Below are 17,111 nucleotides of genomic sequence, written 5' to 3' on the forward strand. Positions count from 1 at the left end.
GGACAGGCGGTGGGGCCCGGATTAGAACCCAGGTCCTCTGACTCCCAGGGATCTCGGACAGTTCACCTGGCATCCAGACATTTTTTTGTCTTAATGGTGTTTGCCAGGCGTGTGAAGCACCGTACTAAGCGCTGGGGAAGGCGCAAGAAAATAACCAACAATCTCTGCTCGTTGGCCAGAGTCTTTGGGTCTTAAATGTGAGTTTCTCTCCGTGCGCCATCTCTCAGATCCTCCGTTTCCAGCCTACACATACGGTTCCGCCTCCGCAGTCGAATCAGTGGTATTTATTGAGCGCTTACTAGGGGCCGAGCACTGAACTCAGCACCTTGGACGGTATCAATCAGTGGAATTTCCTGCGCAGAGCGCTATGCGAAGCATTGAGGACGGTATCAATCAATTAAAGGCCTCCCGACTCAGCGGGGAGATGGGCGAGGGTCCATCACGGGGGTAGATGGCCGCCGTCCGGCGGGGAGGGCAGAGGGCTCCTGTTCCTCCGTCTCGTCTATCTCGCCTCTGGCCCGGAAAGCCCTCGCATCCAGCGGACCCTCACTCCCCGCCATTTCGAAGTTATCGGAGGCCCGTCTCCTCCCAGAGGCCTTCCCAGCCTCAGCCCCCCTTTCCTCTTTTTTTTTTGCATTTGTTAAGCGCTTACTATGTGCAAAGCACTGTTCAAAGCGCTGGGGAGGATACAGGGTGATCAGGTTGTCCCACGTGGGGCTCACAGTCTTAATCCCCATTTTACAGATGAGGTAACTGAAGCCCAGAGAAGCTAAGCGACTTGCCCAAGATCACACGGCAGACAAGTGGTGGAGTCGGGATTCGAACCCATGACCTCTGACTCCAAAGCCCGGGCTCTTCCCACCGAGCCATCCCTCTCCCTTCTGCGTTGCCCTGACTCTCTCCCTTTCTTCATAGAGAAGCAGCGTGGCTCAGTGGAAAGAGCCCCGACTTTGGAGTCAGAGGTCGTGGGTTCAAATCCCGGGTCTGCCCATTGTCAGCTGTGTGACTTTGGGCAAGTCATTTCACTTCTCTGTGCCTCAGTTACCTAAGCTGTGAAATGGGGATTAATACTGTGAGCCCCCTGCGGGACAACCTGATCACCTCGTAACCTCCCCAGCGCTTAGAACGGTGCTTTGCACATAGTAAGCGCTTAATAAATGCCATTATTATTATTATTATTATTATCATCCCCCCTCCTGGCCCCACAGCATTCGCGTCCATCTCTGTTATTTATTTAGATTAATGTCTCTCTCCCTCTCTAGACTGGAAGCTCGTTGCGGGCAAGGGAAGGCGTCCGTTACAATCTATCGCCTTCTCCCAAGTGCTCAGTCCGGCACCCTGCGCCCAGCGAGTGCTCAATAAATAGCCCGGGCCGCCAGCCCGACTCCCTCCGAAGCGTGTAAGGGGGAATCCCCTTTTAGACTGTGAGCCCACTGTTGGGTAGGGACTGTCTCTATATGTTGCCAATTTGTACTTCCCAAGCGCTTAGTACAGTGCTCTGCACATAGTAAGCGCTCAATAAATACGATTGATGATGATGATGATGATGAATCTTCTAAATTCCAGCGGTCTTCGGCCCCGGCTCACAGTTCCCTGAAGGGAGACGCCTGGGAGGGTGCAACTGAGTCAACAGCCTCCTCCTTCTAGACTGTGAGCCTGTTGGTGGGTGGGGATTATCTCTATCTGTTGCCCAATTGTAATAATAATGATGGTTTTTAAGCACTTACTGTGTGCTGAGCACTGTGATGAATATGAGGTGATACGTTTGTCCCCAGTGGGGCTCACAGTCGTCATCCCCATTCTACAGATGAGGGAACTGAGGCCCAGAGAATAATAATAATAATAATGTTGGTATTTGTTAAGTGCTTACGGGATGCCAATCACTGTTCATCGTCATCATCAGTCGGATTTATTGAGCGCTTACTGTGTGCAGAGCACTGTACTAAGCGCTTGGGAAGTCCAAGTTGGCAACATATAGAGACGGTCCCTACCCAACAGTGGGCTCACAGTCTAAAAGGGGGAGGAGCACTGTTCTGAGTGCTGGGAGAGATGCAAGGTGATCAGGTGGTCATTCATTCATTCAGTCGTATTTATTGAGCGCTTACTGAGCGCTTGGGGAGACCAAGTTGGCAACATATAGAGACGGTCTCTACCCAACAGCGGGCTCAAAGTCTAGAAGCGGGAGACAACAAAACAATACATATTAACAAAATAGAATAGTAAATGTGTACAAGTAAAGTAGAGTAATAAATCTGTACAGACATCTATACAGGTGCTGTGGGGGGGGGGAAGGAGGTAAGGCGAGGGGGAGAGGAAGGAGGGGGCTCAGTCTGGGAAGGCCTCCTGGAGGAGGTGAGCTCTCAGTAGGGCTTTGAAGGGAGGAAGAGAGCCAGCTTGGCGGGTGGGCAGAGGGATTGGGGGCATTCCAGGCCCGGGGGATGACGCGGGCCAGGGGTCGATGGCGGGACGGGCGAGAACGAGGTACGGGGAGGAGATCAGCGGTGGAGGAGCGGAGGGTGCGGGCTGGGCTGGAGAAGGACAGAAGGGAGGGGAGGAAGGAGCGGGCGAGGGGATGGATGGACAGCCTTGAAGCCCAGGGTGAGGAGTTTTTGCCTGATGTGAAGGTTGATTGGTAGCCACTGGGGATTTTTGAGGAGGGGAGTAACAGGCCCAGAGCGTTTCTGGACAAAGACAATCCGGGCAGCAGCATGAAGTATGGATTGAAGTGGGGAGAGACATGAGGATGGGAGATCAGAGAGGAGGCCGATGCAGTAGTCCGGTTGGGATAGGATGAGAGCTTGAACGAGCAGGGTAGCGGTATGGATGGAGAGGACAGGGCGGATCTTGGCCATGTAGCGGAGGGGAGAGCGGCAGGTTTTGGTGACGGATCGGATGCGAGGGGTGAACGGGAGAGCGGAGTCGAGGATGACACCACGGTTGCGGGCTTGTGAGACGGGAAGGATGGTAGTGCCGTCAACAGTGATGGGAAAGTCACTTGGGGCTCACAGTCTTAATCCTCGTTTTACAGATGAGGGAACTGAAGCCCAGAGAGTAATAATAATAACGTTGGTATTTGTTAAGCGCTTACTCGGTGCCGAGCGCTGTTCTGAGCCCTGGGATAGATACAGGGTGATCAGGTGGTCCCACGGGGGGCGGCCCCATTTGACAGATGAGGGAACTGAGGCCCAGAGAAGTGAAACGACTTGCCCCAAATCACAGAGCAGACAAGGGGCCGAGCCGGGATCAGAACCCACGACCACGGGTTGTCCTTTCCAAGCGCTTAGTCCAGTGCCCTGCACACGGTAAGCGCTCGCTAAAGGCGATCGGCCGAACGAACGGCGGGGAGCTGCGCTCGCCGGAAGGTCTGGAAGCAATCGTCGGCCGCCTCGGTCTCCCGGCGGGCCGTCGCCCCCGCCTCGCCCCCCGACAAGATGTTTCCAGACCCCATCCCGTCCCCCTGCGTGCCCCCAGAGAGGCGGCACATCAAAGCCCGAGGCGGCCCGTTTGATGTGTCCGGGGCACGTGATGAATTATCACGGAGGAGAACAAGGCCGCGGTCCTCCCTCCCTCCCTCCCTCCCGCGCTCTTTTTCTCTTCTCCCTTTTGTTTTTTGGTTTCTCCTCCCCTCCCGCTCCATGCCAGCGGCCCGGACCGCCGCCGCGGCCGCGGAAAAGGATGGATCGATAACAACAACGGCGACGGCGCCTATTGGAGAAGCGGCGTGGCTCGGTGGAAAGAGCCCGGGCTTTGGAGTCAGGGGTCATGGGTTTGAATCCCGGCTCCGCCACGTGTCTGCTGTGTGACCTTGGGCAAGTCACTTCGCTTCTCTGTGCCTCAGTTCCCTCATCTGTAAAATGGGGATGAAGACTGTGAGCCCCATGTGGGACAACCTCATCACCTTGTATCCCCCCAGCGCTTAGAACAGTGCTTTGCACATAGTAAGCGCTTAACAGATGCCATCATTATTATTATTATTATTATTATTCTCTGAGCCTCAGTTACCGCGGCGGTAAAATGGGGATTGACTGTGAGCCCCACGTGGGACAACCTGATCACGTTATCATCATCATCATCCATCGTATTTATTGAGCGCTTACTGTGTGCAGAGCACTGTACTAAGCGCTTGGGAAGTACAGGTCGGCAACATCGAAAGACAGTCCCTACCCAATAGCGGGCTCACAGTCTAAAAGGCGGAGACAGAGAGCAAAACCAAACATACCAAGAAAATAAAATAAATAGAATAGATATGTACATCATCATCATCATCAATCGTATTTATTGAGCGCTTACTATGTGCAGAGCACTGTACTAAGCGCTTGGGAAGTACAAATTGGCAACATATAGAGACAGTCCCTACCCAACATTGGGCTCACAGTCTAAAATATGTGCTGTAATATGTACAGTAAAGTAAATAAATAAATAGAGAATAGAGAATTATATCCCCCCAGCGCTTAGAACAGTGCTTTGCACATAGTAAGCGCTTAACAAATGCCATCATTATTATTACTACTACGTGCCAAGCACTGTTCTAAGCGCTGGAAAGGTTACGAGGCGATCAGGTTGTCCCCCGCGGGGCTCACGTTCTTCATCCCCATTTTACAGTTGAGGTAACTGAGGCCCAGAGAAGTGACTTTTGGCCCCAAGTCCCCCAGCTGACAGTTGGCGGAGCCGGGATTTGAACCCGTGACCTCCGACTCCTAAACCCGGGCTCTTTCCACTGAGCCACGCTGCTTCTCTAACGGATCGGCCCGTCATCCGGTCGTATCCGACGAGCGCTCACCGTGTGTAGAGCGCTGGACCGTTCGCTCGGGAGAGGGCGGTTGGACAGAGTTGGGAGACACGTTCCCTGCTCCCGAGGCGCTTACTACAGCCTAGAAGGGGAGGCAGGCTTGGATGGAAAGAGAAGCAGCGCGGCTCAGTGGAAAGAGCCCGGGCTTGGGAGTCAGGGGTCGTGGGTTCTAATCCCGGCCCCTCCACGTGTCCGCTGTGTGACCTTGGACGAGTCACTTCACTTAGAGAAGCAGCGTGGCTCAGTGGAAAGAGCCCGGGCTTTGGAGTCAGAAGCCGTGGGTTCAAATCCTGACTCCGCCAGTTGTCAGCTGTGTGACTGTGGGCAAGTCACTTCTCTGTGCCTCAGTTCCCTCGTCTGTAAAATGGGGATTAAGACTGTGAGCCCCCCGAGGGACAACCTGATCACCTTGTAACCTCCCCAGTGCTTAGAACAGTGCTTTGCACAGAGTAAGCGCTTAATAAATGCCATCATTCTTATTATTATTCCCTGGGCCTCAGTGACCTCATCTGGAAAATGGGGATTAAGAGCGTGAGCCCCACGTGGGACAACGTGATTACTCTGTATCTTCCCCAAGCGCTTAGAACAGTGCGTGGCACATAGTAAGCGCTTAACAAATACCATTATTATTATTATTATTATTATTATTATTATTATGTAAATATGGATGTGATGGAGCTGGAAATAAGTGCTGTGGGGGCTGAGGGAGGGGTGAAGAGAAGAAGCAGGGAAGCAGCATGGCTCAGTGGAAAGAGCCCGGGTTTGGGAGTCTGAGGACGTGGGTTCTAATCCCGGCTCCGCCGCTTGTCGGCTGTGTGAACTTGGGCGAGTCACGGCACTTCTCTGGGCCTCAGTCCCCTCAGCTGGAAAATGGGGACGGAGACAGGGAGCCCCACTTGGGACAGGGACCGGGGCCGTCCCGATTTGCTCGTATCCACCCCTGCGCGTAGTACAGTGCCTGGCACCTAGTAAGCGATTAACCAATACCAGAATCATTATCCCCATTTTACAGCTGAGGCCCAGAGAAGTGAAGTATATATGTATATGTATATATATATGTTTGTACATATTTATTACTCTATTTTACTTGTACATATCTATTCTATTTATTTTATTTTGTTAGTATGTTTGGTTTTGTTCTCTGTCTCCCCCCTTTTAGACTGTGAGCCCACTGTTGGGTAGGGACTGTCTCTATATGTTGCCAATTTGTACTTCCCAAGCGCTTAGTCCAGTGCTCTGCACATAGTAAGTGCTCAATAAATGCGATTGATGACGATGATGATGAAGTGACTTCTCTGTGCCTCAGTTCCCTCATCTTTACTTGTACATATCTATTCTATTTTATTTTGTTAGTGTGTTTGGTTTTGTTCTCTGTCTCCCCCCTTTTAGACTGTGAGCCCACTGTTGGGTAGGGACTGTCTCTAGATGTTGCCAATTTGTACTTCCCAAGGGCTTCGTCCAGTGCTCTGCACACAGTAAGCGCTCAATAAATACGATTGATGATGATGATGATGATGAAGTGACTTCTCTGTGCCTCAGTTCCCTCATCTGTAAAACGGGGATTGAGATGGTGAGCCCCCCGTGGGACAACCTGATCATCTTGTATCGCCCCAGCGCTTGCACATAGTAAGCGCTTAACAAATACCGTCATTACTATTATTTTATCCAACTCCTCGCGTAGCGTCTTGGAGAAAGTCTTGGCGGGTTGCAAGCGCTGACCGAAAGCGGGGTCGGGGAAATGTCCGAGCCACCCTCCGCTCGTCTGACGCTCAGGCGATTTTGGGGGAGGCCCGTCTTCGTCGCCCTCCGTGACACCGGGTTGACGGCTTCCCCTTCTCCTCCCCCTGGAAGACTGTGAGCCCACTGTTGGGTAGGGACTGTCTCTACATGTACTTCCCAAGCGCTTAGTACAGTGCTCTGCACACAGTAAGCGCTCGATAAATATGGTTGATTGATTGATTGATTGAAAACCCGGGGCATCGGGAGGCCTTCTCACCCCAGAACCTTCTGCACCGAGGAAGGGCGATGGGCCCGTGGGTGTCGGGGAGCAGGGGAAGCCTCTCTTCCCGGCTGGAAGCCCACCCGCCCCCCATCCCGGACGGGCTTCCGAGAGGCCGAACCGTGATGATGTTTTGTTTTGTGTTTTGTTTTTCCTTCCAGAGAGTGTGTGGAGCAGCTGGGTGAATCCACTCCTGTCTGTGTTTACATGAGGACCGAGGTAGGTCAGGAAGAACCCGGCCCCTCTCCTCCACTCCCCGCCTTTTCCCTCCCCCAGTGTCCCTCTTCTTTTTCCCTTCCCCTCCCGAGGCACACGGATAAAAACCCAACGCCATTTTCCGCCCTGGAAAATTCACTCTCCCCTCCGCCCGATCCTCAAAGGGGGGAACTCGGGTCTCTTCAAAGCGCAGGCTGTTCGGTGGGGAGGGGGCCGGGGGAGACCCACCCCCCTACACCCACCCAACCCCGCCAGGGTTGGAAGGGCCCCGAGAAGAGCCCGGCCAGCGGCTCCCCGTGAACGCCGCTCAGTGCCCTGCCCTGCCCTGCCCGGCCCGGCCCGGCCCTGTTTGTTTGTTCAACTTCTCTCCGAGCCCAACAGTCACAGAAGTGGTTGCGTTTTTAGTAAATATTTGCCTTGCCCTCTGTTTTGATCTCTTTCAAAACCTTTTGCAGCGGAGAGGGTTTGTGGGTAACATTCTGTCCTGGCATTTGAAGGCACCTTATCCGCTCTCCCGCTCTCCCTCCCCTTCCCTCTCCTTCCCTTTCCCTCTCCCTTTTCCCTCCTTTCCCCCCTCCCTTTCACCTCCCTTTTTCTCCCTCTCCCTCCCTCCCTCTCCGTCTTCCTCCCTCTTCCATCCCTCTTCTTCCCCACTCCCCCTTTCTTCCCTTTCCCTCCCCCCCCTTTCCCCCTCCCTTCCCCCTCCCTTTCACCTCCCTTCCTCTCCCTCCCTCTCCATCTTCCTCCCTCTTCTCCCTCTTCCTTCCCTCTTCTTCCCCCTTCCTTCCCTTTCCTTCTTCCTCCCTTTCCCTCTCCCGTGCCTTCCTTTTCCCCATCCCTTTCACCTCCCTTTCCCTCCTCCTTTCCCTCCCCCTTTCCCTCCCCCTCTCTTTCTCTCTCCCTCCCCCCTGCCTTTCACCTCCCTTCCTCTCCCTCTCCCTCCCTCCCTCTTCATCTTCCTCCCTCTTCTCCCTCTTCCTTCCCTTTTCTTCCCTCTTCTTTCCCCCTTCTTTCCCCCTTCCCTCCCTTTCCTTCTTCCTCCCTTTCCCTCTCCCTTTCCCTCCTTTTCCCCCCCTCCCTTTCACCTCCCTTCCTCTCCCTCTCCCTCCCTCCCTCTCTCTCCATCTTCCTCCCTCTTTCTCCCTCTCCTTTCCCTCTCCCCCTTCCTTCCGTTCCCTTCTTCCTCCCTCTTTCTCCCTCTACCTCCCTTCCCCTCCCTCTCCCTTCCCTCTCCCCCTTCCTTCCCTTTCCTTCTTCCTCCCTCTCCATCTTCCTCCTTCTCCCTCCCTCTCCCTTCCTTCTCCCTCCCCCTTCCCTCTCCCCCTCCAAAGTATTTTTGGGGGTTCCTCCTCACACCCCAGTCCTTCCCAGCTTGCTGCTTCTTGCTCCAACCCCTCCCCCTCACCATACTGCAGCAATCTCAACGATTTTCCCGAATCAACCCCTAGAACGGAGAGCGGCATGGTTTTCCTCCTGTGTGCGGAGCACTGCGCTGATCGCCTAGGAGACTCCAGTATGACAGAGTTGATAGACACGTTTCCTGCCCGCAAGGAGCTGACAGTCCATTGGGGGAGACAGACATTAATTGTTTGAGCAATCCATCAATGAAAACAGTGATTTATTGAGCCCTTACTATGCCCAGAGCACTGGACTCAATCCCTGGAGAGAGTCCAGTACGGCAGAGGTGGTGGATACATTCCCGGCCCTCAGTGAGCTTCCATTCTTGAGCGGGAGGCTAGCCCGGGGACTTGAAGTTCGTCAGGGGCAGGGATTGAGTCCGCTTATTGTCTTAGTGAACTCTCCCAAGCGTTTAGTACAGCGCTCTGCACACAGGGCTCAATAAATATAGTTGAATGAAGGAAGGAATGAATGAGCTTCCATTCTCAAGCGGGAGACTAGCCCGGGGACTGGAAGTTCGTCGGGGGCAGGGAATGTGTCCGCTTATTAGCGAGCTCTTCCAAGTGTTTAGTACAGCGCTCTGCACACAGCGCTCAGTAAATATAGTTGAAGGAAGGAAGGAATGAACGACTTGGGGGCCGTTAAGTCCGGACTTCTCTGTTCCCCTCCAGATGTCGGGAACGGCAGCCTTGCAGAAGACGACGCTGAAATCCCTGGGTTTGACCGCAGGCAACGCGATCATCAGGTGGGAAGCAGAAAGCCGACCTTTTCCGCCTTTTCTTTCCCTCCAGTGCTTTGCCCCCCTTCTCTCTTCTGCCGCCGCTTTATTTTTTTTTTTGGACTTTGTAGACTCCAGCGGTCAATTTGTTTTGTTTCACCCTCCGGAAAAATGCGTCTCCAAAACGGGGAGGGGAAGAAAGTTCAAAGGCACAGAAACATTGCGTCCTGCGCAGCAGTGATTGCATCTGCCTGTTTATCTGAAACTGGTACCCAGATGTATTTCCCACGGAGGCAGATGTTCGGGCCGGGCTCCCCGACTTGGCCAGCCGCCCCCGGGGGCAGGCGTATCGGTCGGCCGGAAGAACAGCGCACTCCGGGGAGAATCCTCAGCGCTCCCGTGAATTCGCTTTTTCCAAAAAAAGTGCTCCGCTTCTAGGTCTTCCCGCTCCCGTGTCCAACCCGGCCTGCTTGCGCCCATCCCGGCGCTTAGCGCGGTGCTTGGCACAAAGGAAGCGCTTAACGAATGCCGTAATCAGTCATTCGTTCAATCGTATTTGTTGAACGAATACTAAGCGCTTGGGAAGTACAAATCGGTAACATACAGAGACAGTCCCTACCCAACAGGCTCACAGTCTAGAAGGAATTATTATTATTATTAATAATAGTGGCATTTATTAAGCGCTTACTATGTGCAAAGCACTGTCCTAAGCGCTGGGGAGGACACAAGGTGATCAGGTTGTCCCACGGGGGGGCTCACAGTCTTAATCCCCGTTTTCCAGATGAGGTCACTGAGGCCCAGAGAAGTGAAGTGACTTGTCCAAAGTCACAGAGCTGATAGTTGGCGGAGCCGGGATTTGAACCCATGACCTCTGACCCCAAAGCCCGGGCTCTTTCCACTGAGCCACGCTGCTGCTTCTTCCTTCCTCTCCCCCTTGTCCCCCTCTCCATCCCCTGCATCTTACCTCCTTCCCTTCCCCACAGCACCTGTATATATGTATATATGTTTGTACATATTTATTGCTCTATTTATTTATTTTACTTGTACCTATCTATTCTATTTATTTTATTTTGTTAGTATGTTTGGTTTCGTTCTCTGTCTCCCCCTTCTAGACTGTGAGCCCACTGTTGGGTAGGGACTGTCTCTAGATGTTGCCAGCTTGTACTTCCCAAGCGCTTAGTCCAGTGCTCTGCACACAGTAAGCGCTCAATAAATACAATTGATTGATTGATTGATTGATTAGGGCTTCCTGCTCCTGGAAGTCCAGGAGCCGCCCTCTTCTTCGACAGTTCTCACGATGGTGCCTCCCGCCGCCATCTTTTTTAAAATTTATTTATGGTTTTTGTTAAGCGCTATGTGCCAGGCACTGTACTAAGCGCCGGGCTCCGTCGGTCCAGATTTGAGCTCTGTTGGGATCCTCTTTTAGACCGGTCGTCGGGTCCCAGGGCCCGGAGGGGGACACGAGGGGCAGGTGGGAGGCGGGTTCGGGATGGCCTTCGCTCGACTCGTAGGGGGAGACTGGGGGGGAAGCCTGGCCCTCAGTTTCTCTACATCCGTAGAAGGGGAGGGTAACGTGGGAAGGGGCTCCGTGGGAGAGCGGCGCGGGACGGAGAGGCCGCCGTGTCATCAGGGTCACTGACGCGGTCCCGCTCTCTCCCCCGAAAGGTTTACGCTGAAGAAAGGGGAGTCGCCGGAGGCGAGGGAACCCGTGGCTCCCGGGACGGAGGCCCCGGGCCCGAGCGGGCCCGACCCCCGGGCAGCCGACGGCGCCGCGCCTTCCCAGAGCTCAGCGGGGCCGGACCGCCAGCCGGACGGACGGGCATCGGACGGCGAGCCCGCGCCCACCCCCTCCAGCCCTTTCGGCGGCCGGGGTTGGCGCCTCGGAGGCCCGCCCGGTGCCGCGGACCCGCTGGAGGCCTCCGCGGCCAAGCAGCCTCCAAACCGATCCAGCCCCGGAGGCCCCTCCAAGCCCAAGAAGTCCAGGCCCGGGCAAGAAGAGCCACCCGAGGCGGCACAGGTGAGGGGCGGCCGGCGGGCCGGGCGGGCACCGGGGCCGGCGAGGCGCTCGGGGAAGCCCCGCTTCCGGGTTCTAGGCTTCCCGGCTCCCGGAGGAGGCTACGAGAGGGTCGGAAGCGCAGCTCGGCCTTGCCGAGGGAGGCAGGAATAATAATAATAATAATAAGGGCATTTATTAAGCGCTTACTATGTGCCAAGCACCGTTCTAAGCGCTGGGAGGGGTACAAGGTAATCAGGTTGTCCCACCTGGGGCTCCCAGTCTTAATCCCCATTCATTCAGTCGTATTTATTGAGCGCTTACTGTGTGCAGAGCACTGTCCTAAGCACTTAACAGATGGGGTAGCTTAGGCCCAGAGAAGTGAAGTGACTTGCCCAAAGGCACCCAGCTGACATTTGGCGGAGTCGGGATTGGAACCCACGACCTCCGACTCCAGAGCCCGGGCGCTTTCCACTGAGCCACGCTGCGACGTGGGCGGGAAGCTGCCGGGTTTAGCCGGGCAGTGGGAAACCTTAGGGAGCTATGGGTTCTGTCGGGGGGTTCCTTCGGCGTAGTAACAACTGTGGCGATGGTTCGGGGCTCAATCTGTGCCAAGCGCTGGGGTGGAGATTAGTTTGTTTTTTTTTGTTTTTTGATATTTGTGAAGCGCTTACTGTGAGCTAGGCACCGTACTGAGTGCTGGGTAGATAATAATAATAATAATGATAGTATCTGTTAAGCGTTTATTATGTGCCAAGCACTGTTCTAAGCGCTGGGGGAGTTACAAGGTCATCAGGTTGTCCCGCGTGGGGCTCGCAGTCTTAAACCCCATTTTACAGCTGAGGGAACTGAGGCCCAGAGAAGTGAAGTGGCTTGCCCAAAGTCACACAGCAGACAAGTGGCGGAGCAGGGATTAGAACCCCGTCGTCTGGCTCCCAAGCCCGGGCTCTTTCCACTGAGCCACGCTCATTCATTCATTCATTCATTCATTCATTCATTCATTCAATCGTATTTATTGAGCGCTTACTGTGTGCAGGGCACTGGACTAAGCGCTTGGGAAGTACAAGTTGGCATCAGGTTCGTTCGTTCATTCATTCAGTCGTATTTATTGAGCACTTACTGTGTGCAGAGCACCGTACTAAGCGCTTGGGAAGTGCAATCTGGGCAAGTCACTTCTCTGAGAAGCAGCGTGGCTCTGTGGAAAGAGCCCAGGCTTTGGAGTCAGAGGTCTTGGGTTCGAATCCCGGCTCCGCCACTTGTCAGCTGGATGACTTTGGGCAAGTCACTTCACTTCTCTGTGCCTCAGTTCCCTCATCTGGAAAATGGGGATGAAGACTGCGAGCCCCCCGTGGGACAACCTTTACCTTGTATCCCCCGCAGCGCTTAGAAGAGTGCGTTGGGTAGGGACCGTCTCTATATGTTGCCAACTTGTACTTCCCAAGCGCTTAGTCCAGTGCTCTGCACACAGTAAGCGCTCAATAAATACGATTGATTGATAGTAAGCACTTAGCAAATACTAACATTATTATTATTCCCTGGGCCTCAGTGGCCTCGATGAAGACCGTGAGCCCCACGCGGGACAACCTGATGACCTGGTATCTCACCCAGCGCTTAGAACAGTGCTCGGCACGTAGTAAGCGCTTAACAAATACCATCATCGTTATTCCAATTCAGGAACTAAGAGGGACAATCCCTGTCCTCAACGGGCTCACAGTTTAGGGGGGAGCCGGGCGTTAATAGAGATAAGTTTATAAGATAAAACTTATCTTATAAACTTATCTTATCTTATAAACTTATAAGTTTATAAGATACAGATTTACGGATACGGACGTGAGCGACGCGGGGCTGGATTCGCATCCGGGGGTGTAGAGACGGAAGGGAGGGGAGGTCGAGGAAAAGAGGGCTTGGTCGGGGGAGACGCCGAGGAGGAGACGCGCGCTTAATAAGGCTTTGAAGGTGGAGAAAGCGGGGCGTAAATGGAGGGGAGAGCACGGCGCTCAGCACACAGTAAGCGCTCAGTAAATACAGTTGAATGAGCGAACGAACGGTCCAAACTACGACCGTCGTGTCTCGTTGCCCGCATCCCGACCGTGGGCCTGTCAGAATCCCTTTTGGAATAATGCTACTAATAATTGTAATACTAATCAATTTATTGAGCGCTTTCTGTGTGCAGAGCACTGTACTAAGCGCTTGGGAAGTCCAAGTTGGCGACATAGAGAGACGGTCCCTACCCAACAGCGGGCTCACAGTCTGGAAGACTGCTAATAATTGTGGAATTTGCGGCCACAGCGGTGGCTTGGAGGGGGGCCAGTCAAGGTCAATCAATCAATCAATCAATCGTATTTATTGAGCGCTTACTGTGTGCAGAGCACTGTACTAAGCGCTTGGAAAGTCCAAATTGGCAAGATATAGAGACGGTCCCTACCCAACAGTGGGCTCACAGTCTGGGAGACTGCTAATAATTGTGGAATTTGTGGCCACAGCGGTGGCTTGGAGGGGGCCAGTCAAGGTCAATCAATCAATCAATCAATCAATTGTATTTATTGAGCGCTTACTGTGTGCAGAGCACTGTACTAAGCGCTTGGGAAGTCCAAATTGACAACATATAGAGACGGTCCCTACCCAACAGCGGGCTCACAGTCTGGAAGACTGCTAATAATTGTGGAATTTGTGGCCACAGCGGTGGCTTGGAGGGGGGCCAGTCAAGGTCAATCAATCAATCAATCAATCAATTGTATTTATTGAGCGCTTACTGTGTGCAGAGCACTGTACTAAGCGCTTGGGAAGTCCAAATTGACAACATATAGAGACGGTCCCTACCCAACAGCGGGCTCACAGTCTGGAAGACTGCTAATAATTGTGGAATTTGTGGCCACAGCGGTGGCTTGGAGGGGGGCCAGTCAAGGTCAATCAATCAATCAATCAATCAATTGTATTTATTGAGCGCTTACTGTGTGCAGAGCACTGTACTAAGCGCTTGGGAAGTCCAAATTGACAACATATAGAGACGGTCCCTACCCAACAGCGGGCTCACAGTCTGGAAGACTGCTAATAATTGTGGAATTTGTGGCCACAGCGGTGGCTTGGAGGGGGGCAAGTCAGGGTCAATCAATCAATTGTATTTATTGAGCGCTTACTGTGTGCAGAGCACTGGACTAAGCGCTTGGGAAGTCCAAGTTGGCAACATCTAGAGACGGTCCCTACCCAACAGTGGGCTCACAGTCTAATAATTGTGGAATTTGCAGCCACAGCGGTGGCTTGGAGGGGGGCAAGTCCAGGTCAGAGCGGCCAGAGAAGCAGCGCGGCTCAGGGGAAAGAGCCCGGGCTTTGGAGCCAGGGGTCACGGGTTCGAATCCAGACTCCGCCAGTTGTCCGCTGGGTGACTTTGGGCAAGTTACTTACCTTCTCTGTGCCTCAGTTACCTCATCTGTAAAATGGGGATTAAGACTGTGAGCCCCACTGTGGGACAATCTGATCTGCTTGTAACCTCCTCAGCGTTTAGAGCAGTGCTCTGCACATAGTAAGCGCTTCATAAATTCCATTATTATTATTATTTCTAGACTGTGAGCCCGCTGTTGGGTAGGGACCGTCTCTATGTGTTGCCGACTTGTACTTCCCAAGCGCTTAGTACAGTGCTCTGCACATAGTAAGCGCTCAATAAATACGATTGATTGAGAGTGATTGTTTTCACACCGGTTGTGACTTAATAATAATTGTGATTTATGCGGTTTGTTAAGCGCTTCCTACGTGCCTTGCCCCGTACCGAGCGCTCAGGCTGGTTTCCCGTTGCCCACATCCAGGCCGTGGGACCGGGAGAATCCCTTCGGTGGGAATCCCAATAATAATCGTGGAATCTGTGGGGAGAGTGGCGGCCTTTGTGGGGGAAAATCGAAGCAGGAGGCTGGGGCTCCCGAGGACCTGAGTTCTAATTCCGCCTCTTGGGCAAGTCATTTCACTTCTCCGGGCCTCAGTTACCTCAGCTGTAAAATGGGGATTGAGACCGCAAGCCCCCCGTGGGGCAGCACCCGTGGCCAGCCTGATTTTCTGGTCTCCACCCCAGCGCTTAGTACAGTGCCTGGCACACAGTAAGCGCTTAACAGGTACGACAGTTTTTAGTGTTGTTCGCCGGGCCTCAGTTCCCTCATGTGGAAAATGGGGATGTAGACTGTGGGCCCCGCGTGGGACGGGGACTGCGTCCGACCTGATGAGTTTGGATCTACCCCAGCGCCTAGTTCAGTGCCTGGCACGTAGTAAGCGCTTATTTTTTTAAAAAAAAAGGATCTCCGGGGTGTTTGAAGCGGGGGGAGCGCCTGGAGCATAGTAAGCGCTTAACAAATAGGCAACTATTATTATCACTAAGCAGGGCTATCTTATAAGCAGAGGAACGTGCCCTCTCCCTGGGATCCGGTTGAAACCAGGAGAAGTGACTTCCTGTGGGGATAAAGGATAATAATAATTATGGTATTCGTTAAGCGCTTACTATGTGACATTCATTCGTTCATTCAGTCGTATTTATTGAGCGCTTACTGTGTGCAGAGCACTGTACTAAGCGCTTGGGAAGTACAGCGTGGCAACGTATCGAGACGGTCCCTACCCAGCGGCGGGCTCACAGTCTAGAAGATGCCGTACTAAGCGCCCGGGGGGGGGGGATAAGAGGAAATCAGGTTGGACCCAGCCCCATGTGGGGCTCCCAGTCTCCATCCCCATTTTACAGATTAATCAATCAATCAGTCGTATTTATTGAGCGCTTACTGTGTGCAGAGCACTGTACTAAGCGCTTGGGAAGTACAGTGTGGCAGCATATCGAGACGGTCCCTACCCAACGGCGGGCTCACAGTCTAGAAGACGCTGTACTAAGCGCCCGGGGGGTGGGGGGATAAGAGGAAATCAGGTTGGACCCAGCCCCACGTGGGGCTCCCAGTCTCCATCCCCATTTTACAGATTAACCAATCAATCAGTCATATTTATTGAGTGCTTACTGTGTGCAGAGAGCACTGTACTAAGCGCTTGGGAAGTCCAAGTTGGCAGTATATAGAGACAGTCCCTACCCAACGGTGGGCTCACAGTCTCAACGGGGGAGACAGAGAACAAAACCAAACATACTAACAAAATAAAGTAAATAGAATAGAAATGTACAAGTAAAATAAATAAATCAATAAATAGAATAATAAATATGTACAAATATATATATACAGGTGCTGTGGGGAAGGGAAGGAGGTAAGACAGTCCCTACCCAACAGTGGGCTCACAATCTAAAAGGGGGAGACAGAGAACAAAACCAAACATACTAACAAAATAAATAGAATAGAAATGTACAAGTAAAATAAATAAATAAATAGAATAATAAATATGTACAAACATATATACAGGTGCTGTGGGGAAGGGAAGGAGGTAAGACAGTCCCTACCCAACAGTGGGCTCACAGTCTAAAAGGGGGAGACAGAGAACAAAAGCAAACATACTAACAAAATAAAATAAATAGAATAGATATGTACAAGTAAAATAGAGTAATAAATCTGTACAAACATATATGCATATATGCGGGTGCTGTGGGGAAGGGAAGGAGGTAAGATGGGGGGATGGAGAGGGGGAACCGAGGCAGGGAGAAGTAAAGTGACTTGCCCAAGGTCACCCAGCGGGCAAGATCCGGGGCCCGGGTGCAGATTCTGCCAAGGAGGGTGGGGAGGGCGAGGGACGGGGGTCCGCCCTGATGTTAAACAGCGGATCACAGAGGCTGCAGCTTGAGGTAGGAGGCTTTGATCCGAGGAGCGTGCCCTTGATGAATTATCAAGACTTTCCCTCCCCCGGCAAAAAGTCTTCATCCCCATTTTCCAGATGAGGGAACTGAGGCCCAGAGAAGTGAAGTGACTTGCCCAAAGTCCCACAGACGACAGAACGTCGTCTCTCCCGTCGTCAGCGGAGAACCCCACGGGACGGGCTCTTCTGGCCACGCCGCTCATCTAGTTTGTGTCAGTCAATCAATCAATCAGTCGTATTT

The 17,111-nt window shown here is 53.0% G+C and overlaps 1 protein-coding gene across 2 annotated transcripts in view; it reads left to right on the forward strand.

The window, feature by feature from the left end:
• The window catches only part of ASPSCR1 (ASPSCR1 tether for SLC2A4, UBX domain containing), a 66,751-nt gene that overhangs the window by 12,065 nt on the left and 37,575 nt on the right, over positions 1–17,111 (forward strand). For both annotated transcript variants that reach the window (XM_038742861.1, XM_038742862.1), the window contains 3 exons: positions 6,950–7,007; positions 9,074–9,147; positions 10,786–11,137. In XM_038742861.1, the coding sequence (XP_038598789.1) occupies positions 6,950–7,007; positions 9,074–9,147; positions 10,786–11,137 (484 nt within the window). The remainder of the gene's footprint in view (positions 1–6,949; positions 7,008–9,073; positions 9,148–10,785; positions 11,138–17,111) is intronic.

This window comes from Tachyglossus aculeatus, unplaced genomic scaffold (genome assembly GCF_015852505.1).
Source record: "Tachyglossus aculeatus isolate mTacAcu1 unplaced genomic scaffold, mTacAcu1.pri scaffold_1_arrow_ctg1, whole genome shotgun sequence".
Lineage (NCBI taxonomy): Eukaryota > Metazoa > Chordata > Mammalia > Monotremata > Tachyglossidae > Tachyglossus > Tachyglossus aculeatus.